At 38.6% G+C, this 24165-nt stretch overlaps 6 protein-coding genes across 6 annotated transcripts; 2 read left to right on the top strand and 4 right to left on the bottom strand.

The window, feature by feature from the left end:
* Positions 1 to 2108: 2108 nt before the first annotated feature.
* LOC148569797 (indole-3-acetic acid-induced protein ARG7-like) lies at positions 2109 to 2686 on the bottom strand. Its single transcript, XM_088510170.1, has one exon. It carries the CDS (start codon positions 2530 to 2532, stop codon positions 2257 to 2259), a length of 276 nt encoding a protein of 91 aa, XP_088366296.1. The 5' UTR covers positions 2533 to 2686; the 3' UTR covers positions 2109 to 2256.
* A 490-nt stretch (positions 2687 to 3176) lies between these two features.
* On the top strand, positions 3177 to 3746 carry LOC148569796 (auxin-induced protein 15A-like). The gene has a single exon (XM_088510171.1). The coding sequence runs from the start codon at positions 3233 to 3235 to the stop codon at positions 3497 to 3499; it is 267 nt and encodes an 88-aa protein (XP_088366297.1). The 5' UTR covers positions 3177 to 3232; the 3' UTR covers positions 3500 to 3746.
* Positions 3747 to 4711: 965 nt separating this feature from the next.
* LOC148569795 (auxin-induced protein 15A-like) lies at positions 4712 to 5518 on the bottom strand. The gene has a single exon (XM_088510169.1). The coding sequence runs from the start codon at positions 5142 to 5144 to the stop codon at positions 4869 to 4871; it is 276 nt and encodes a 91-aa protein (XP_088366295.1). The 5' UTR covers positions 5145 to 5518; the 3' UTR covers positions 4712 to 4868.
* A 492-nt stretch (positions 5519 to 6010) lies between these two features.
* Positions 6011 to 6570, top strand: LOC148569794 (auxin-induced protein X10A-like). Its single transcript, XM_088510172.1, has one exon. The coding sequence runs from the start codon at positions 6149 to 6151 to the stop codon at positions 6401 to 6403; it is 255 nt and encodes an 84-aa protein (XP_088366298.1). The 5' UTR covers positions 6011 to 6148; the 3' UTR covers positions 6404 to 6570.
* A 14208-nt stretch (positions 6571 to 20778) lies between these two features.
* Positions 20779 to 21098, bottom strand: LOC148569793 (indole-3-acetic acid-induced protein ARG7-like). Its single transcript, XM_088510269.1, has one exon. The coding sequence runs from the start codon at positions 21049 to 21051 to the stop codon at positions 20779 to 20781; it is 273 nt and encodes a 90-aa protein (XP_088366395.1). The 5' UTR covers positions 21052 to 21098.
* A 2085-nt stretch (positions 21099 to 23183) lies between these two features.
* LOC107628715 (auxin-induced protein 15A-like) lies at positions 23184 to 23775 on the bottom strand. Its single transcript, XM_016331291.3, has one exon. The coding sequence runs from the start codon at positions 23646 to 23648 to the stop codon at positions 23373 to 23375; it is 276 nt and encodes a 91-aa protein (XP_016186777.1). The 5' UTR covers positions 23649 to 23775; the 3' UTR covers positions 23184 to 23372.
* Between the last annotated feature and the right edge of the window lie 390 nt (positions 23776 to 24165).

The following is a 24165-nucleotide window of genomic DNA, read 5'->3' as shown; positions in this document are numbered from 1 at the left end:
TTTATTGTAAAATTTCTTTCAATAATTAAACTCTCTCTGCTGTATTCAAAATGTATGAATTACAGGTACTATAATATGAAGGAAAACATCAAACCAAATATACACCCATAACCTGCCATTTTTTACACCCAAAGAAAGTTAAATATACACCCAAAAATCTATCCCCCTGATATTTTATCCCTAAAACCCTGAACCCTAAACACTTAAAACCTAAACCTTAACCCCTAACCCGTAAACCCTAAAACCCTAAACCCTAATACCTAAAACCATTAAACCATTGTTAAAAAAAACAAACAGTATTTTATAACATAAAAACAAGATTCTGAAATATATATATGTATATATATGTAAAATGTGAAATACAAGAAAATTCAGAAATACACCCAAAAGAACACTGCTTTTACACCCAAAAGAATGCATGCTCTCGCTCTTTTGTGTGCTTCTCATCCCTGCCCAGAAGTGGTGATACAGATAGATTAGAATCTATATATGACGGACTTCATAGAGATCTGCAGAATACACCCAAACACAGACTATATATACACCCGAAAAAAAATTAAATTTACACCTCTGCTGCAGATTTTAAACAAACATTACCTGAAAGCCACTTGTTGTCCACAAGACCAAAATTCAGCAGAAAATCATTCCAATTCCTATCAAATAAGTCTTTAAGCACACCCACGCTTCTCGCACTTCTCTCGTAATGTAATTCCTCACATTCTTTTCAATAAAATTTAACTCGCGATGACCCCGGCAGCCGCAACAAATGATTGGTAAGTTTTGCTTGGTCTAATACCAGCCTCCTCGTTATTCTCTATTGTACGACGAATGGACATACTTAGTTCCCTGTGCTGTTTGAGATATTTTAGATTTCCATTTTTCTTCTCTGCTACATGTAATCAATTGATTCTTAATCTCGTTTCCCTTCTTATTTGTGCTCCGAACTCTTGTAGAAAACCCTGCAGCCTTGACGTAGTTCCTGTAAACTTTTCCAGCATCTTCAAGGGTGGTAAATGTCATTCCAACCTTGGGAACAAACTAGTCATCAACAGAGAGAGGCTGCAGAATACACCATGTCAAAAACAAAAAATACACCCAATCATGTCTGATCTAATACACCCGAACGACAACAACTCAACTAAAATAACAAAAAAAAGCTATAAACTGTAAATACACCCACACTTCCTCCAAAAATACACCCAAAAAATTCTGATCTACACCCGAGCGTCTGCTACAGAAATACACCCAATATAGGGAGAGACAGTATATTTCTTCTTGAAATCAATACACCCAAAAGATTACAGAAATACACACAAAGGATTACAAAAATACACCCAAAGGATTTAAGAAATACACCCAAAATTCGTTGAAGTACACCTTATGCATAATTTAGAACTCTTTCTCTTTTTTCTCCTTATCTTCTGCTTCTTCTTCTTCAAAAACGATTTCAGAGCTTGATGTCAAAAAATAATGGAAATCGAGAATAACGAAGAAAGAAAACAAAGAGAAAAGCACGTACATGAAGAAGAAGAACAGGAAGAGGAAGAAGAACGTGCAGCAAGAAGAAGAAGAAGGAGAAAGAGAAGGCAAGAAACGTACCTTGAATAATGTTTCTTCGTTTTTTCTGGTGATTTTGATGAAGGAGAAAGAGAAAACGAAAAGAGGAGAAGAAATTTCAATAAAAAAAGAGAGAGGAAGAGAAGAAAAAGAGACACGGAGAAAGAAGAAGAAGAAGAACGAGCAAATTTGGAAAGAAGGAGAACAAAGAAGGAAACAAATCTTTTAAATTTGGTAATTATATATAGCACGTGTAAGGGACGTAGCACTTACAGCGTGTTTTGGGGGGTTAGGGGTTAATTGACTTGTAATGCTTACAAGCCCTAATCACTTGTATGTAGAGCTTTTCCAAATTCAAAATGCAGGAAACTAATTCAATTAATTAATGTTCAATTTAACCAATTTATTAAATTTAATCATATGCTTCGTTCCTTCATTTCACTAATTCACATGGTGGAGTGCTTAATGTGTTTTAGAAAATAAAATTCTCCAGCATTCCATTATAAATAAACATAACTGAAGAGAATATACCAAAGAAATTGAGTCTATAAGTATTTAGTGATTAAGTGTATAAATTCATTGAAATTGTGAAAAAATTTCTGATATTTACATCCTTGACATCTCATTTAGATGATAGCTACTAATTTCCACTACAAAATTGTCTCTCAACTAATCTATGTCAGTCTCCTTTAGAATTACTTATATTAAGCAAGAAGTGAGGTCCAAGAAAGCTTCCTCACTGCATGGAATAGTGAGACCACCCATTGGATGATCATATCCAAATTCTTCTTCTGCTTGGCTTAGTAATTCTTGAAACGAAGTCTGGTTCAAAGACGAAACGGGAATCAGAAACCGCTTCATATTCTCTCCAACATAGACAGCAAGATGGCCTTTTGGGACTTCTAAAGCTTTTGAAGATGCTTGGTTCGAATTAAATGATAGCTTTCTTCTGATACCAGCTAAATGAAAACCCATTTTTGTATGTATTGATGAAAGAGTAGTCTTAGAAATGACTTATAAATAAGATCTAAGCCTTCGAGTTTCTTATTATTTGAGGATGTGAATGAGTTGTGTTGGTCCTAAATGCTTGCAACCATGAACATTTATATAGATGGAAGGATATGTTATGAATATGTATCTCCTTGAATGATTGGTGGAGGAAGGCTATGAGATGGGACCTATTAGGAAACAATGGCATGTAGGAGATCACATGGTATTGTCTTAAAGAACTTTCATGTGTACCAACTTCTTATTCTACATAATTCAAGGTCCTCATTATAGAGGGTAGGCCAAAAAATTGTAACTTATAATCTGGTGTACTTGAAAAGTTGAGGTCCATAATGGCTTGTGAGACCAACTTTTGGTTCTCTTCTGGCCTCAGAACCCCATGTTTCGGAGCTATAAATGTCTATCTGAAGAAACATGTGAGATGTTGGAAGCATGTTTGATAATAGAGACCTAACCTTTGATATAGAAATTTCCAAGACAGTACCATGTGATCTCTTGTGATCATTTGTCACTTTGCAGACCCCATTTTACAGCTTCATCAAATTTATTTCTTTGGGATAGCAACTATATATACACTACTACTTGTGTTCTCAACCAACACAAATCAGTTGCATCTCCTCAAGTATTAGAACTCACATATTTCTCTCAAACAAATCCTTCAACAACAATGGCTTTTCGCATTCCAAGTATTAGAAAGGCATCACTTTCTGCAGCAAAAGGGACTAATGTTCCAAAAGGCTATCTTGCAGTCTATGTGGGAGATAAGATGAGGCGATTTGTGATTCCTGTATATTACTTGAACCAACCTTCATTTCAAGAGTTACTAAGCCAATCAGAAGAAGAATTCGGTTATGATCACCCAACAGGCGGTCTCACAATTCCATGCAGCGAGGATGCCTTCTTGAACCTCACTTGTCAATTAAGTGGGCAGTAAATTGTGCTCATAGAGACTGACATAGATTAGCTGAGACAAATTTTGTAAAGAAGGATCCTTTTTTTTGTTTTGAAGATTGTCCATTTTGGTCTCTTCCTTATATCATTCCTTTGAAAGTGTAAAAATTTAGATGAATGAAAGAAAGTTATTGCATCTCATTTGTTGACTAATTTTATTTTTTATTTTTGGCTTTTGTTTTATCTGAATGACCTCTTATATTTATGCAGCAAATCAAAATTAAGTTCAACTTTGTTTTGAAGAAATTCACTGAAATTGATGATTTATTTAATTTAAATTAGAATTTTGAATAGTGGGTTGCAACTACAATTGTAAATCTGTTAAGAAATAATTTTCTTATATTAGAAGTAAAGGAAGAGTCATTCCATGTCATTATAAAAAGTAACACAAGCTCGAGATATTCCTGGATTGAATGTCACAAACTTCAATTTTCACGGTGATTCTAATTTTGTAGAGGACAGTGTTATAGAAATGCAAATTCATATCTGAACATTTAACATCTCCATTTGCATTCATTTTTGGACACATGATTGCTCATAATTTCAGAATGCAGAAAAAAAAAGGTGAAGGGACATTTAATTATCCAAACTTGAATCCAATTTTGATGATTTGTTGCATAAATAAGAGATCATTTAGAAAATTTAACCAAATATTGAGTAAAATTGCAGCTGGCCTTGGAAGAAAATAGAACTTAATCAGTTAAATTCAAGACTGATCTTTGCTTTTTGAAAATGTTAAGGCATGGCTAAAACTTCAATAAAGAAATAAGAGAACAGACATATATGAATAAATAAGCCATACATCCCATCTTAGAAATTTCTTTAGCTATAGAGGAGATGTTACCAGTTGAAATTCACCCTTTGTTAGTGTAAACTTGCATTGGCAGTTGGCAGAAGCAGCATCTTGTGTATCATTGGTGCCATGAATTAAAGTTTTCCATGCATGTTCTTTTATTTAAAACACTCATAATTTTCTATCCTTTTTTTTCTATTTCAAATCTTATAATTTTATATACTTGTGTATTAGTGCAATCTATGAGAACAAATGAACAATGAAGTATGGCTTTTCTTACACCAGGCAGCATTGTCACTACTAGATACTGCATAATGTTCTGTTTGTAGAGAGAAGATAAAATATTTTAAAAAGAAAGAAAGATGAAATACTAGAGTAGTTGAATTCTTTCTTTTCCATTAAACCAAAAACAAAAGAAACACTTAGAACTTGTCGTAGTAAATAGTAATGATCATTCTTCTTTCATTTACTTAGAAAAATGTGTAATCTTTACAAGTTGCCTATTCTACAAAATTTGTATACTAATCTAGGTCAGTCTCCTACAGCGTGAGATTCATCGTCAATTCAAGCGAGAAGTGATTTGTTGGAAAACATCTTCACTGCAAGGAATTGTTAGGCCTCCCATAGGATGATCATATCCGAACTCTTCCTCAGCTTGGCTCAACAAGTCTTGGATTGAAGGTTGGTTCAAATATGAAACGGGGATCACAAACCGCTTCTGTTTCTCTCCAACATACACTGCTAGATGCCCCTTTGGGACTTCCACAGATTTTGAAGCTGCTTGGCTAGCTGAGAATGATGATGTCCTTCGAATAACAGGTAAACGGAAACCCATTTTTTTAGTATATGTAAGAAACACAGCAAGGAGGAGTTCCAAGTTTCAAAGAATAATGTGTTTTTTAAGTGTTTGACACTTAAAAGATTGCCAATGAGTTATGTTGTTTTTGAAGGCAAGAGCAAGTGTATTTATAGATTTTAAGATTCTTCAGAAAACTATTTCTATGATAAAAGATTGTTGAAAATGATAGGAATGCATACACATCACTACATGAGAGATCACATGGTATTGTCCTAGAGGCCTCTATCAAGGATTAAGCAGTTGTTTGAGAATGCATACCCCACCTTGTCAAGGAATGGCTAATAAAGCAGCCACTTGCAATCAAATGCTAGGTGCTCAAGTGAAACTTAAATGTCAATTCATAGTAGATAATACAAGGCCCACCATATATATGCAAGAGGAAGTGTAATTGGAACATGTTTGCCCATGGTTTTCAAATTCCAGTTGGTACTGCTTATTATCTGGTGTACTTGAAAAAGATGAGGTTCATATTGGCTCATTACAAATAGTTTCAAAGCTAACAGATAAGGTCATGGTCAAGGTTTACAATTTCATTCTTAGAAGCAATCTCAATTTGAATAAACAAGAGCTGTCTAGAGCATGTCTATTAACTAATGGAGTAGCTTTAGTACAATGCATAAGCATTATGTAAGGTATGTACTGTTTTGATGTAGATCTCATTAATTTCAAGAGGCTAATCTGTTGGCCATTATATGAAGAGGTGGGGTATGCACTCTCGATGAACTTCCTAACACCTTCAAGACAATATCATGTGATTTCTTGTGATGCATCATTGTCACTTGGTAGATCCTATCTTATTCAAAATTATCTCTTCAGGAAATTGGTTTGCAGAAGATCCTAGCGACTATATATATATATACACTACTTCTTGTGTTCTTGAGCAACACCGATCATTCGCATACTCTCAAGTATTAGAAGTTTAGGAAAACTCAAATATTTCTTTCTCATATTAGTCCTTTACCAAGAAGCATAAAAAAACAATGGCTTTCCGCATACCAGGTATTAGAAGAGCAACAAAGAGCAATGATGTCCCAAAAGGATATCTTGCAGTTTATGTTGGAGATAAAATGAGGAGGTTTGTAATTCCTGTATCATACTTGAACCAACCTTTGTTTCAAGAATTACTAAACCATACAGAAGAAGAATTCGGTTATGATCATCCGAATGGTGGTCTCACAATTCCATGCAGGGAGGATGAGTTCTTAAACCTCGCTTCTCAGTTGAGTAGGCTGTAAATCATGCTAATGGAGAATAGATTAGTTGAGAGTAACTTGTACAGAAGGCATTTTCTTTTTGAGATTTTATATTTTGTTTTCTTCCTTGTATCAATCATTTGATAAATGAGAAATTCATGACAAGATATTGTTTAAACAAATTTAGCTTGTGTCAAATCTGAATGAAATCAAATTTATGCATCAGTAGAATTTTCATGTTTCAGTTCATATATATCAGATAGGGATTAGATTCCTTATTTGTCCATGAGCTGATCATGGAACAAAATAGTGTTATATTAAAAACTTGACACATAATACTTCATACTATTGTCACATAATCATAATCTTGCCATTGTCAATCTCTCATTCACTCATTTTCACTCTTATGTTGTCATACCAATGAGGACTATGTAAATCAATAGAGTTCGATAATTAAATAGCATATTAAAAATAAACATTCATTCTTATGTTATAACAAATGTATTCAAGAAATAGAGTTCTTAGAGTAAGCTATGATAGTCTTGAAGAATCCTCCTAAAGACATTCAAAGTGTTCTTAGAGTAAGCTATGATAGTCTTGAAGGCAATGAAAAGGATATTTTTCTTGACATAGCATGCTTCTTCAATGGGAAGAAATGGGAATATGTAAAAAATGTATTACATGGATGTGGTATGTTTACAGAAGATGGTATTAGAATACTAGTTGATAAATCTCTCTTAACTATCAACGATGGTTACTTGAGGATGCATGATCTAATACAGAATATGGGTAGAGAGATTGTGAAGCAGGAGGCACCAAGAGAAGTTAGTGACCGCAGCAGATTATGGTTTCATGAAGATGTTCTTGAACTACTACCCGATGATAAAGTGAGAACTACACAAACTTTCTTTCTTATTTAACTTTTACCTGTCAGATGCAGGGTATTCTAGTTATTTGTCTTCCTCCCATCAATAGACATTGCAAAAGTTTTGAAAAGTTTTGTTTTATTTTGTTCCTTCAAGCCTTCCTCGAAAATAATAACATTTAATGTGACATACTCTTATTTCATAGGAAAATAAAAAAATTGAAGGAATAAAGCTTGTTCAATGTGAAGAACATGATTGGACTGACACTGCCCTTGAAAAGATGAAGAAACTTAGAATTCTCATTCTTCGGAACACAAACCTTTCATGTCGAACTATTCTTCTACCTGAGCAATTAAGGCTGCTTGATTGGAAGGGGTATCCTTCAAAATCTATTCCGTCGAACTTAAAAAAAAATTGTTGCCTTCAGTTTAAGTCATAGTCCTCTCACGTTGGAAAACTCGTTTCAGGTACAACTAGTTGTCTGATTCCCTTCTTATAAAAAGTTCACTTTTATTGTGGATACTACTTTCTGCTAAAACTTGAAATTTATACACAAGGATCCATTTAGACCATGCGTAATTCTTGTTAATTACACCATTAGACAACTTGCCATTGCTAGCTTCTCAGAAAGCCTCAAAACTGTGGTAAAAAATTTGAAGCGGCTTATGGCTCCAAGAGAAGAAGAGCAAAGCATTTGCTTAATGCAACAGGATGAGGATGAAGATGAGGAAGGAGAGTCAGACATGGAAGCATAGAGGCAGCTAAGGTTCCCCATAGGAAACATGTAATGAGTTGACATTTGACAAGGTTATAGGTGACCAATTCTCACTGTACTTGGTCCGTTTAGTTTTGTGCAAATAATTTGTCGTCATAAATTAGCTTTTATTCTTCACGTTGGGTTATTAATTTGCATTTTCTCAGAGACCATATTCTACAAATAGAGCCATCGGATGTACGGCATCAGAGAAATAGTTATAAACTTTCTGAGAAGTGCAGAGGTGTTACATACATAGATTAAATGAAACAATATGTATTAGAGACACTGAGAAGCATATATAGATTCTCCACTCAAAAGAAGAAAGCTGGCATGCTCTGGTTACTATTATCTGCCAGCTATGGCTTGATGATGGTGAATTGTTATGAGAAGAATAAGAGAGTGACCGATTCTCTTATTCTCCATAAGCTAACCAGCCAGTCAGTGCAAATAGCCACCACTCCAGCAATTAATTTTTAGATTTATTCAAAATTTTCTTTCTACATTTTGAATTTTTTTATGAAAAAGTCTAGGCAACCAACTACAATATAAATAAACTAAGTCAACTTTCTTTTATTTCTGATTTTGATATTTGAAAAAATTAGGACAGTAGAGAATTGTTTTCTTTTTTTTTTTTCTTTATAACGGACATATTTTTTAATTAGTTAGTTAGAGTTGGTTTCACCCCCTAATTAGTTCTCTAACGGAACCCTTTTTTTATTGGTTCGTTACGTTGGACTAGTTGCCTTTCTATTAGGAACTAGGAAGGTGTGGGTACGGGTAATTCGAGTCTGGGGTCAAATCCAACCCAACTCAATTATACCGGGTACGATGTATTATCTGATGGCTAATTGAGTCTAATCGGATAAAAAAATATTATATGATAAAAAAAAATAAAAAAGATTATAGTCGACTTTAATTGAATCTATAAGTATTTAGTGATTAAGTGTATAAATTCATTGAAATTGTGAAAAAAATTCTGATATTTACATCCTTGACATCTCATTGAGATGATAGCTACTAATTTCCACTACAAATTGTTCTCAACTAATCTATGTTAGTCTCCTTTAGAATTACTTATAGCCCATTGAAGCAAGAAGTGAGGTCCAAGAAAGCTTCCTCTGTAACACCCTACCATACAGAGACTTATGCTTAAGTCATAATTCAGAGATGGCAAGGTATTACGACCTCTAGAACAAAAATTTAGTACGTATAGTAGTATGAATGATTGATTATAACTAGGAGCCTTGTAGAAAAAGGGGTAGACAAAAACCGCAACACTCCGATCACTAACACAACGAGCAAAGGATAAGCTAACGCAAGATCATATATATAAAGAGTATCAAAAACAGGAATATCAAGACTCAAAATCCGGCGGCGAAGATAACCGGTTCGAGCATACCAATATATACATATAATAAAATAAGGGAAACCCCAAAGGAAACCCAAAGGGACACAAATACAGAAATCTAATCTCCAAAATCCCCCTCTAGAAGGAGTCATCACAGTTTGTATTATTTAATGTAGATAAAAGTATCTAAACAAGATATATAAACCAAAACAGAGCCCCGAGAACAAAGATCTTCGCTAATCCGGAAGTCTCCAGCATGCCTCAGCGAGAAACCTCACGCCCTGCATCTGAAAACCACAAAATCCGCATGGGTGAGAACCAGAGGTCCCCAGCACAGTAACAGCTTCCACATATATAACACATAATAATAGAGGAAAGCCGAAGGCAATCCTAGAACTTCCTCCAGATAATATCAAAGCTTATAAACAAGCTAAACCGTAAGTGGCAACTGACTAAAGATTCTTCAGTCTAACTAATACTTCCCTTTCCAATTCCTTCAGACCTCCCAACCACCAGCAGGAGTATAATATAGCAAACACAGTTATATCAGACAAGAGATATACAAATAAGAACAATTAAGGCATTTAGACAAATAGCAAGTAATATGCAGTCAAATAGGCAATCTCAAACAATTCATGTAGTATACTTATGATGCATGCCTGTCCCTAGTGGCTGATGATATCATCTGTCGGTTATAGAGCCAACCCGACAAGTCCTGGTAGCTAACCGTTGGACTGTCCCTCTGTCGTGCATCCCCAACTCGAGTTATACTCATCATAAACTTGATCATAATCATGATCCATATCCATCACCCTCACTGGTGAATATTTATCCATCACCCTCACTGGTGAATATTTATGGGGGCGAGCTCATCCGGGCCTTTCACAGTGCCCGGCCACACTTACGACATTGGGTTAACAGAGCTTCGAGTCTCAACCTGGAGCACATGGTGGCTAGCCATTGCTACTACCCAGGGAAACCCTCATCTCCAATGGTGGAAGTGCAAACATTCACAATTCAATCAACAGCATATATGCATTTATACTTGGCCATAAACATGGCTCCGCTGTAACACGGCAATAATCTAGCCATCCGGCTCACGGTTAAATCCATAACCAGCCAATTCATTAACAATTATGGCCCTTCGGCCCATGGCATAACAAGCACTTCCACCGCCATTCTCCGCATCTCACATAATCATCTTTGATCCTCAATGATCATTCATTTTCCCCCTTGCTTCACTCGCAAGTTACCACATTCACTAGCCCTTTTTCTCATGCTAGGCATATCATAATGATTTAAGATATAAGTGGTGAGATCGGAGGCTTAGAAGTATGAAATTTGGCTTTTAAAACTCAAAAATCAACTTTGGGATGAAAACAGGGCCACGCGTACGCGCACTCCACGCGCACGCGTGGATGGCCTTAAAACTCATCGACGCGCAAGCGTCATACGCGCGAACGCGTGGGTTGAAAATTAGCCAAACGACGCGCACGCGTCAGCCACGCATACGCGCGAATACATTGTGCCCCAGGCACAACTCTGGCACAACTCTCTGGAAAATGGCTTGGCATTCGATGCAGCGCATCGACGCGCCCGCGCACACCACGCGCACGCGTGGATGATGCTTTCTTGAAGAACGGCGCGTACGCGCCAAGTGCGCCTACGCGCGAGGGGTCATTCTGCTAAAAATTTTCTAAGTTAAAAGCTGCAGAATTCACAGATTCAACCCCCAATCTTTCGACGGTCATAACTCTCTCATTTTAAATCATTTTTCACCCGTTCTTCGAACGGCATGGACATCCCGGATCCAATTTTATTTCTAAACAGATTTGGCACAAATCAAAGATCCGTAGTCCAAGTTATGTCCCATCAAAGTATGCCCAAAAACCATATTTTCATTCAAAACCACAAAGTGCCATTTTCAAAACAAGCCACTTTCAACTCTTTTCAAGATCAATCAAAACATGCCAATTTCAACCCTTCTCTTTGAAATCATTCAAAATGTACCAAAATCAACAACAAGCCATCCTCAATCTCACACATTGACATTTTACCAAAATTCTCAAAACCACATCCAACCATTTTAACACTTCTCTATCAAATGGCTAAAGGACAAACACAATATCATGTCATACATCCTTCCTCATCCCAATTTCCAACAATACCATTTCCAATCAACAATCACTATATATAATCAACATCATACTCACCATCAACATGGTACCACCCACCAATTCAACCTTAATCATCCATCAAGCATATATCACAACATGCATTTCTTATATATCACACAATCAATGCATCAATATTCATAATCACATATATGAACACATCATATATCTCAACCATTCAACAACACCAACAATTCAATGCCTATCTTAGGGCCTCTAGCCTAAGTATTTCCTACCACATTACATATTAGATACGGGAAACCGAAACCATACCTTAGCCGATTTCCCAAGCTCAACCGGAGCACTTCCAAACCACTTGTCCACAAGCTCTCAAGGTATCAACACCTCCAAGAATAGATTTTGTCACACAAAACCCTCTTCCAAGCTTTCCAAAATCACCAATCAAGCTCCAATATTCACATATACACAACCTAAGCCACAATCATCATACCCATACACAATATCTCAATACCCAAACCTCATAGAACAACAAATTACACTAGGGTTGAGAATCTTACCACACCCAAGGTCCAAGGAGACAAGATTAACCTTCTCCTTCAAGAGAGTTGGGTCCTATAACATCAAAGAACCCAAAATCTCAACATTTTTTCTCATGAAACTCGAAATCAAGGGCTGGAATTTCGAACAGTAAAACGTGGCTTACCTCAAGATTGATTATATGGGTTTTGTAGAGCTCTCCACGATGAACGCATGGCCGCAAACGGAGCGGCAATCGGAGCTCTAGATCAAAAGTTATGGTGGTTTGAAGATCAAGTGAGAGAAGGAAGTTGAGAGAGTGTTCTTCCCCCTTCCATCTCAATTTTCAGCGTATTTTGGTGTTGTGTGAGGAGAGAGAGTGCTGAAAACTAGGGTTTTGGTTTAGTTATGTTGGGCCAAGGGCCCACTTTGGGTCTGGTCGGTCCGGTTTGGCTCGTTCGGTCCAATCTTGGTCCGATTTCTATAAAATTGGTACCGAAATTCTCGTCTCAATCTCCTCTATCACATTTAGCCATAAAAATAACATTTTTGGCTTTCTAGAATAAATTCTCATTTTATGGGTTAGTTAGCCGTTAATTGACCGGGTCTTACATTCTACCCACCTAATTGGGAATTTTGCCCACAAAATTCAAATTCAAATTCAATTACCTGAGAATAAGTGCGGATAATCCGTACGCATCTCCGACTCAAGTTCCCAAGTGTGGTCCTCAACACCGCCTCGACTCCAAGCCACTTTGACTAATGAAACCTCTTTTCCACGCAATCGTTTAATACTAGTATCATCAATTCTGACTGGAGCCACTGGAAGCGACAAATCTTCCCTTAACTGAACCGATTCAGGTTCTAATACATGGCTAGCATCAGGAGTGGACTTCCGAAGCTGTGACACGTGAAACACGTCGTGCAGGTTCGATAGATGAGGTGGTAGTGCCATTCGATACGCCACCGGTCCAATCCTCTCCAGGATCTGAAATTGACCAATGTATCGAGGATTCAACTTCTTTGCTTTAATCGCTCTACCTACTCCTGTGGTCGGAGTAACCTTCAGGAAAACATGATCTCCTTCCTCAAATTCCAAGGGCTTCCGCCTTTGATCGGCGTAACTCTTTTGGCGACTCTGCGCCGTAAGCATCCTGTCTCGGATTTTCTTGACTTGTTCAGTGGTCTCAGCTATCATTTCCGGCCCCAACAAGCCTTTCTCTCCAGCTTCATACCAACATAGCGGAGATTGACATTTCCTCCCATACAATGCCTCATACGGAGCCATTCCGATGCTCGCATGGTAACTATTATTGTATGCAAACTCTACTAATGGCATATACCGATCCCAACTCGCTGGTTGGTCCAAAACACAAGCTCTCAACATATCCTCTAGTGTTTGGATCGTCCTCTCAGATTGACCATCTGTTTGAGGATGGTAAGTTGTACTCAAGCTTAATCGGGTTCCAAAAGCTTTCTGAAATGCACCCCAGAATCTCGAAGTGAAACGAGGATCTCTATCAGAGATTATAGTAGCAGGTACACCATGAAGTCTCACAATTTCCTTTATGTATAACCGTGCTAACTCCTCAAGGGTGTAAGTCATCCGAATGGGCAAAAAGTGAGCTGACTTGGTCAGTCGGTCCACAATCACCCAGATAGCATCAAAACCAGTCCTAGTCCTTGGCAATCCCGACACAAAGTCCATTGCAATACTTTCCCACTTCCATTGCGGAACCTCTAAAGGTTGCAACATCCCGGAAGGTCTTTGATGTTCAATCTTTACCTTTTGACAAGTTAAGCACTTTGAAACATATTCCGCCACATCATTCTTCATACCCGGCCACCAAAACATCGCCTTTAAATCATGGTACATCTTAGTACTTCCCGGGTGAATGGAGAATCTGATTTTGTGTGCCTCCTTTAAGATATCTTGCCTCAAAGTGCCAACATCCGACACAATGATCCTACCCTTGAATCTCCATAACCCATCCTTTTCTTCCGACACTCTCCACTGTTTTCCTTGCTCGATAGCCGGTAACACCTTCCATAACGCTTCATCGTTTTCATGAGCCTTTAGGAGTTCGGACTTAAAGTCACTTGAGATTTCTAATCGGCTCAAACACAAGGTTCCAGATACTTCTCGAACACCAATTTTTAGACTCTCGAATCCCTTGAGCAACTTCTCCTCTTGAAGCATCATCCAAGACGCATATAACGACTTCCGACTTAACGCATCCGCCACTATATTCGCCTTTCCAGGATGGTAATTTAACTCAAAGTCATAGTCTTTCAACAATTCCATCCACCTCCTTTGCCTCATATTAAGCTCTTTCTGATCAAAGAGGTATTTCAAGCTCTTGTGATCGGAGAAGACTTGGAACTTAACCCCATAGAGATAATGCCTCCACACCTTCAAGGCAAACACGACCGCAGCGAGTTCCAGATCGTGTGTAGGGTAACTAACTTCATGAGGTCTTAACTGTCGTGAGGCATACGCCACCACATTATGATGCTGCATCAGCACGCATCCTAGACCCTTTAACGAGGCATCACAGTATACCTCAAAAGGCTCGTTCGGCTCAGGTAACACTAACACAGGTGCAGTGGTCAACTTTTTCTTCAATGCCTGAAAGCTCTCCTCGCACTCAGGAGTCCAAACAAACGGGGTATCTTTGCGGGTTAACTTTGTCAACGGCAAGGCTAATTGCGAAAAGCCCTTGATGAACCTTCGGTAATAGCCAGCTAAACCCAGAAAACTCCTTATCTCGGTTACTGTGATTGGTTGCCTCCAATCCATCACAGCTTCTACCTTAGTTGGATCTACGGCTATTCCCTTCTTACTCACCACGTGACCCAAAAACTTCACCTCACTCTTCCAGAACTCACACTTAGACAGTTTCGCATAGAGTTTCTTCTCCTTTAAAATCTGCAACACGGTCCTCAAGTGTTCCGCATGCTCTTCCTCAGTCTTGGAGTAAATTAGTATATCATCAATGAAGACAACAACGAATTTATCCAGAAATGGACGGAATACTCTATTCATGTAATCCATGAATACTGCAGGGGCGTTCGTCAACCCAAAGGACATTACAGTATACTCGTAATGACCATAACGAGTCCTAAAAGCGGTCTTAGGGATATCCTCACCCCTCACCCTTATCTGGTGATAACCGGATCGCAAATCAATCTTAGAGAAAACCCCAGCTCATTGTAACTGATCCATGAGATCATCAATTCTCGGCAATGGGTACTTATTCTTTATGGTGACCTTGTTCAGCTGCCTGTAATCCACACAGAGCCGCATACTTCCATCTTTCTTCTTCACCAGTAACACTGGAGCACCCCACGGGGATACACTTGGTCGAATAAAGTTCTTACCCAACAATTCCTCTAACTGAGACTTTAGCTCGGCCATCTCTAACGGTGACATCCTATAAGGAGCACTTGAGATTGGTCCCGCCCCAGGCACCAATTCAATAGCAAACTCGACCTCTCGGTTAGGTGGAAATTCCTCAATATCATCGGGAAACACTTCTGAAAACTCACACACTACCGGAATCTGATCCAACCTTTGATCATCACCCGAAACACCCGCGGTTAACAACAGGATACCCTGACATTCGATTCCAGAACAGTTCACCATCATCGAATTCAAGTAATAATTATTCACCACAACCGGCCCTTCTGTATCTTCCGGCATAAAGTACACCGACTTTGTAGAGCAATCAAGCAGGACATGGTTCTCAGATAACCAGTCCAATCCCAAGATAAGATCAAGACCGATCATCGGTAAGCAGATTAAATTATGGACAAATTCACGCTGCTTGAACCTAAACGAAACTTTCGGGCATCCTAGCCTAGTTACCATGGCTTCATAGGTAGCATTATACACTTTTAAGTCATAACCTAAGGTTACGATCTTCAATCCTAACTCATGGGCTTTCTCAAATGCAATGAATGAATGCGATGCTCCCGAATCAAATAAAGCATTTAAAGTTTGACCAGCCATTTCACAGTTACCTCGAATGAGTGTCTCGGATCCCTCTGCACCCACAGCTGAGGTTGTGAACACCTGACCAGTCTGTTGTGCTTTCCCAGCACCTTGCTTTTGCTTCTCCGGACAACTTGCGGCTTTATGCCCCGCCTTTCCACAATTGTAGCACAAACCCCATCCGGCCTTGCATGGTACTCCCGGATGGTGACTTCCACACCTAGTACAAGCTTGATCATTCTGAGGCTGCTTCCCAAACCTTTTCCCTTGGGAGTTGTTGTTGTTGGGCCTCCTAAAAGAACCTCCCCTCTTGAAGGGCGGACCTCTAGGTGCAAAGCTCTTCCCTCGGTTTTGTAGAAATGATCCCTTGTGATTTCCTTTCTCAGTGGCTGCCCTCTTCACACACTCTTCAGCAACCCTACACTTGTTCACCAATTCGGAGAAAGTCCTAATCTCCATTGGTCCCACTGAACTGAAAATATCGCTCCGGAGTCCTCATTCGTACTTAACACACTTCCATTCCTCATATTCCACCGGAGTCCCTTGACACATACGAGAGAATCTGAACAGCTCCTCAAACTTGTCAGTATACTCCGATACGGACATAGTACCCTGCTTCAGCTGCAACAATTCAAGCTCCTTGGCTGTCCTGGCAGAAGTCGGAAAGTACTTCTTATAGAACTCCTCTCGGAAGACATCCCAGGTGATATAGTCATCACCCTACTGCAGGAGGCGTCGGATACCCTGCCACCAATGCGACGCTTCACCAGTGAGCAAATAGGTAGCAAACTCAACACGCTGTCCTTCAGGCACCACCTGCGCTTGTAGTGCTCGCTCCATAGCCTGAAACCATGTATCGGCTTCAGTCGGGCTAGTAGTTCCCTTGAACTTCGGTGGATTAACCTTCAAAAAGTTCGCCAGTGTCATCGGGCCCTGAACTCCACCTCCATCATTACCATGGTTGTTCATCTGTTGACCAAGAGCCTCAGCAGTGGCTTGCATAGCAGCAGCCATGTTCTCCAACGCAGTCATAAAGTTCACCGGATCATTAGGGTTAGTCTCCGGCGCCCGAGCATTCGTATGTCCTCTCCCACGACCTCTACCGCGTCCACGAGGCGCCATCTAGTTCCTAAACACACCAAACAATCGATATTAAGTTGATCAGTCTTAATATCGAAAGTTTAGTGCTTCAAAGTCCCAAATGCATGCTCATGAACGTTTATGCCAATTATATCAAGCAGATATACTAACAGCACATAACACACATACAGAGAATGCACAGAAGCATAGTCAGTCCATTCCTCAGGCTCTACAGGAACGAACTGCTCTGATACCATAATGTAACACCCTACCATACAGAGACTTATGCTTAAGTCATAATTCAGAGATGGCAAGGTATTACGACCTCTAGAACAAAAATTTAGTACGTATAGTAGTATGAATGATTGATTATAACTAGGAGCCTTGTAGAAAAAGGGGTAGACAAAAACCGCAACACTCCGATCACTAACACAACGAGCAAAGGATAAGCTAACGCAAGATCATATATATAAAGAGTATCAAAAACAGGAATATCAAGACTCAAAATCCGGCGGCGAAGATAACCGGTTCGAGCATACCAATATATACATATAATAAAATAAGGGAAACCCCAAAGGAAACCCAAAGGGACACAAATACAGAAATCTAATCTCCAAAATCCCCCTCTAGAAGGAGTCATCACAGTTTGTATTATTTAATGTAGATAAAAGTATCTAAACAAGATATATAAACCAAAACAGAGCCCCGAGAACAAAGATCTTCGCTAATCCGGAAGTCTCCAGCATGCCTCAGCGAGAAACCTCACGCCCTGCATCTGAAAACCACAAAATCCGCATGGGTGAGAACCAGAGGTCCCCAGCACAGTAACAGCTTCCACATATATAACACATAATAATAGAGGAAAGCCGAAGGCAATCCTAGAACTTCCTCCAGATAATATCAAAGCTTATAAACAAGCTAAACCGTAAGTGGCAACTGACTAAAGATTCTTCAGTCTAACTAATACTTCCCTTTCCAATTCCTTCAGACCTCCCAACCACCAGCAGGAGTATAATATAGCAAACACAGTTATATCAGACAAGAGATATACAAATAAGAACAATTAAGGCATTTAGACAAATAGCAAGTAATATGCAGTCAAATAGGCAATCTCAAACAATTCATGTAGTATACTTATGATGCATGCCTGTCCCTAGTGGCTGATGATATCATCTGTCGGTTATAGAGCCAACCCGACAAGTCCTGGTAGCTAACCGTTGGACTGTCCCTCTGTCGTGCATCCCCAACTCGAGTTATACTCATCATAAACTTGATCATAATCATGATCCATATCCATCACCCTCACTGGTGAATATTTATCCATCACCCTCACTGGTGAATATTTATGGGGGCGAGCTCATCCGGGCCTTTCACAGTGCCCGGCCACACTTACGACATTGGGTTAACAGAGCTTCGAGTCTCAACCTGGAGCACATGGTGGCTAGCCATTGCTACTACCCAGGGAAACCCTCATCTCCAATGGTGGAAGTGCAAATATTCACAATTCAATCAACAGCATATATGCATTTATACTTGGCCATAAACATGGCTCCGCTGTAACACGGCAATAATCTAGCCATCCGGCTCACGGTTAAATCCATAACCAGCCAATTCATTAACAATTATGGCCCTTCGGCCCATGGCATAACAAGCACTTCCACCGCCATTCTCCGCATCTCACATAATCATCTTTGATCCTCAATGATCATTCATTTTCCCCCTTGCTTCACTCGCAAGTTACCACATTCACTAGCCCTTTTTCTCATGCTAGGCATATCATAATGATTTAAGATATAAGTGGTGAGATCGGAGGCTTAGAAGTATGAAATTTGGCTTTTAAAACTCAAAAATCAACTTTGGGATGAAAACAGGGCCACGCGTACGCGCACTCCACGCGCACGCGTGGATGGCCTTAAAACTCATCGACGCGCAAGCGTCATACGCGCGAACGCGTGGGTTGAAAATTAGCCAAACGACGCGCACGCGTCAGCCACGCATACGCGCGAATACATTGTGCCCCAGGCACAACTCTGGCACAACTCTCTGGAAAATGGCTTGGCATTCGATGCAGCGCATCGACGCGCCCGCGCACACCACGCGCACGCGTGGATGATGCTTTCTTGAAGAACGGCGCGTACGCGCCAAGTGCGCCTACGCGCGAGGGGTCATTCTGCTAAAAATTTTCTAAGTTAAAAGCTGCAGAATTCACAGATTCAACCCCCAATCTTTCGACGGTCATAACTCTCTCATTTTAAATCATTTTTCACCCGTTCTTCGAACGGCATGGACATCCCGGATCCAATTTTATTTCTAAACAGATTTGGCACAAATCAAAGATCCGTAGTCCAAGTTATGTCCCATCAAAGTATGCCCAAAAACCATATTTTCATTCAAAACCACAAAGTGCCATTTTCAAAACAAGCCACTTTCAACTCTTTTCAAGATCAATCAAAACATGCCAATTTCAACCCTTCTCTTTGAAATCATTCAAAATGTACCAAAATCAACAACAAGCCATCCTCAATCTCACACATTGACATTTTACCAAAATTCTCAAAACCACATCCAACCATTTTAACACTTCTCTATCAAATGGCTAAAGGACAAACACAATATCATGTCATACATCCTTCCTCATCCCAATTTCCAACAATACCATTTCCAATCAACAATCACTATATATAATCAACATCATACTCACCATCAACATGGTACCACCCACCAATTCAACCTTAATCATCCATCAAGCATATATCACAACATGCATTTCTTATATATCACACAATCAATGCATCAATATTCATAATTACATATATGAACACATCATATATCTCAACCATTCAACAACACCAACAATTCAATGCCTATCTTAGGGCCTCTAGCCTAAGTATTTCCTACCACATTACATATTAGATACGGGAAACCGAAACCATACCTTAGCCGATTTCCCAAGCTCAACCGGAGCACTTCCAAACCACTTGTCCACAAGCTCTCAAGGTATCAACACCTCCAAGAATAGATTTTGTCACACAAAACCCTCTTCCAAGCTTTCCAAAATCACCAATCAAGCTCCAATATTCACATATACACAACCTAAGCCACAATCATCATACCCATACACAATATCTCAATACCCAAACCTCATAGAACAACAAATTACACTAGGGTTGAGAATCTTACCACACCCAAGGTCCAAGGAGACAAGATTAACCTTCTCCTTCAAGAGAGTTGGGTCCTATAACATCAAAGAACCCAAAATCTCAACATTTTTGCTCATGAAACTCGAAATCAAGGGCTGGAATTTCGAACAGTAAAACGTGGCTTACCTCAAGATTGATTATATGGGTTTTGTAGAGCTCTCCACGGTGAACGCATGGCCGCAAACGGAGCGGCAATCGGAGCTCTAGATCAAAAGTTATGGTGGTTTGAAGATCAAGTGAGAGAAGGAAGTTGAGAGAGTGTTCTTCCCCCTTCCATCTCAATTTTCAGCGTGTTTTGGTGTTGTGTGAGGAGAGAGAGTGCTGAAAACTAGGGTTTTGGTTTAGTTATGTTGGGCCAAGGGCCCACTTTGGGTCCGGTCGGTCCGGTTTGGCTCGTTCGGTCCAATCTTGGTCCGATTTCTATAAAATTGGTACCGAAATTCTCGTCTCAATCTCCTCTATCACATTTAGCCATAAAAATAACATTTTTGGCTTTTTAGAATAAATTCTCATTTTATGGGTTAGTTAGCCGTTAATTGACCGGGTCTTACATCCTCACTGCATGGAATAGTGAGACCACCCATTGGATGATCATATCTGAATTCTTCTTCTGCTTGGCTTAGTAATTCTTGAAACGAAGTCTGGTTCAAATACGAAACGGGAATCACAAACCGCTTCATATTCTCTCCAACATAGACAGCAAGATAGCCTTTTGGGACTTCTAAAGCCTTTGAAGATGCTTGGTTCGAATTAAATGATAGCTTTCTTCTGATACCGGCTAAACGAAAACCCATTTTTGTATGTGTTGATGAAAGACTAGTCTTAGAAATGACTTGTAAATAAGATGTAAGCCTTTGAGTTTGTTATTATTTGAGGATGTGAAAGAATTGTGTTGGTCCTAAATGCTTGCAACCATGAACATTTATAGAGATGGAAGGATATATTATGAATATGTAGCTACTTGAATGATTGGTGTAGGAAGGCTATCAGATGGGACCTATTAGGAAACAATGGCATGTAGGAGATCACATGGTATTGTCTTAAAGAACTTTCATGTGTACCAACTTCTTATTCTACATAATTCAAGGTCCTCATTATAGAGGGTAGGCAAAAAAATTGTAACTTATAATCTGGTGTACTTGAAAAGTTGAGGTCCATAATGGCTTGTGAGACCAACTTTTGGTTCTCTTCTGGCCTCAGAACCCCATGTTTCGGAGCTATAAATGTTTATCTGAAGAAACATGTGAGATGTTGGAAGCATGTTTGATAATAGAGACCTAACCTTTGATATAGAAATTTCCAAGACAGTACCATGTGATCTCTTGTGATCATTTGTCACTTTGCAGACCCCATTTTACAGCTTCATCAAAATTATTTCTTCGGAATAGCAACTATATATACACTACTTCTTGTGTTCTCAACCAACACAAATCAGTTGCATCTCCTCAAGTATTAGAACTCACATATTTCTCTCAAACAAATCCTTCAAGAACAATGGTTTTTCGCATTCCAAGTATTAGAAAGGCATCACTTTCTGCAGCAAAAGGGACTAATGTTCGGAAAGGCTATCTTGCAGTCTATGTGGGAGATAAGATGAGGCGGTTTGTGATTCCTGTATGTTACTTGAACCAACCTTCATTTCAAGAGTTACTAAACCAATCAGAAGAAGAATTCGGTTATGATCATCCGACAGGCGGTCTCACAATTCCATGCAGTGAGGATGCCTTCCTGAACCTCACTTGTCAATTAAGTGGGCAGTAAATTTTGCTCATAGAGACTGACATAGATTAGTTGAGACAAATTTTGTAAAGAAGGCTCTTTCTTTTTGTTTTGAAGATTGTCCATTTTGGTCTCTTCCTTATATCATTCCTTTAAAAGTGTAAAAATATAGATGAATGAAAGTTATTGCATCTCATTTGTTGACTAATTTTATTTTTGGCTTTTGTTGTATCTGAATGATCTCTTATATTTATGCAGCAAATCAAAACTAAGTTCAACTTTGTTTTGAAGAAATTCACTGAAGTTGATGATTTATTTCATTTAAATTAGAATTTTAAATAGCGGGTTGCAACTACAATTGTAAATCTGTTAAGAACTCACAATTTTCTTATATTAGAAGTAAAGGAAGAGGCATTCCATGTCATTATAAAAAGTAACACAAGCTGGAGACATTCCTTGATTGAATGTCACAAACTTCAATTTTCACAGTGATTCTAATTTTGTAGAGGGCAGTGTTATAGTACTGCAAATTCATATCTGAACATTTAACATCTCCATTTGCATTCATTTTTGGACACATGATTGCTCATAATTTCAGAATGCAGAAAAAAAGAGGTGAAGGGACATTTAATTATCCAAACTTGAATCCAATTTTGATGATTTGTTGCATAAATAAGAGATCATTTAGAAAATTTAACCAAATATTGAGTAAAATTGCAGCTGGCCTTGGAAGAAAATAGAACTTAATCAGTTAAATTCAAGACTGATCTTTGATTTTTGAAAATGTTAAGGCATGGCTAAAACTTCAATAAAGAAATAAGAGAACAGACATATATGAATAAATAAGCCATACATCCCATCTTAGAAATTTCTTTAGCTATAGAGGAGATGTTATCAGTTGAAATTCACCCTTTGTTAGTGTAAACTTGCATTGGCAGTTGGCAGAAGCAGCATCTTGTGTATCATTGGTGCCATGAATTAAAGTTTTCCATGCATGTTCTTTTATTTAAAACACTCATAATTCTATCCTTTTTTTTTCTATATTAAAATCTTATAATTTTATATAATTGTGTATTAGTGCAATCTAAGAGAACAAATGAACAATGAAGTATGGCTTTTCTTACACCAGGCAGCATTGTCACTACTAGATACTGCATAATGTTCTGTTTGTAGAGAGAAGATAAAATATTAAAAAAAGAAAGAAAGATGAAATACTAGAGTAGTTGAATTCTTTCATTGTCATTAAACAAAAAACAAAGGAAACACTTAGAACTTGTCATAGTAATGATCATTCTTCTTTCATTTACTTAGAAAAATGTGTAATCTTTACAAGTTGCCTATTCTACAAAATTTGTATACTAATCTATGTCAGTCTCCTACAGCATGAGATTCATCGTCAATTCAAGCGAGAAGTGATTTGTTGGAAAACATCTTCACTGCAAGGAATTGTTAGGCCTCCCATAGGATGATCATATCCGAACTCTTCCTCAGCTTGGCTCAACAAGTCTTGGATTGAAGGTTGGTTCAAATATGAAATGGGGATCACAAACCGCTTCTGTTTCTCTCCAACATACACTGCTAGATACCCCTTTGGGACTTCCACAGATTTTGAAGCTGCTTGGCTAGCTGAGAATGATGATGTCCTTCGAATAACAGGTAAACGGAAACCCATTTTTTAGTATATATGTAAGAATAACAGCAAGTAGAAGTTCCCAAGTTTCAAAGAAGAATGTGTTTTTTAAGTGTTTGACACTTAAGATTGCCAATGAGTTATGTTGTTTTTGAAGGCAAGAGCAAGTGTATTTATAGATTTTAAGATTCTTCAGAAACCTATTTCTATGATAAAAGATTGTTGAAAATGATAGGAATGCATACACATCACTACATGAGAGATCACATGGTATTGTCCTAGAGGCCTCTATCAAGGATTAAGCAGTTGTTTGAGAATGCATACCCCACCTTGTCAAGGAATGGCTAATAAAGCAGCCACTTGCAATCAAATGCTAGGTGCTCAAGTGAAACTCAAATGTCAATTCATAGTAGATAATACAAGGCCCACCATATATATGCAAGAGGAAGTGTAATTGGAACATGTTTTCCCATGGTTTTCAAATTCCAGTTGGTACTGCTTATAATCTGGTGTACTTGAAAAAGATAAGGTAATGGTCAAGGTTCACAAGTTCATTCTT

The sequence above is a fragment of the Arachis ipaensis genome, chromosome B3 (genome assembly GCF_059453495.1).
Source record: "Arachis ipaensis isolate K30076 ecotype BB chromosome B3, ASM5945349v1, whole genome shotgun sequence".
Taxonomy (NCBI): domain Eukaryota; kingdom Viridiplantae; phylum Streptophyta; class Magnoliopsida; order Fabales; family Fabaceae; genus Arachis; species Arachis ipaensis.
This window is presented reverse-complemented; position numbering and strand designations above follow the sequence as displayed.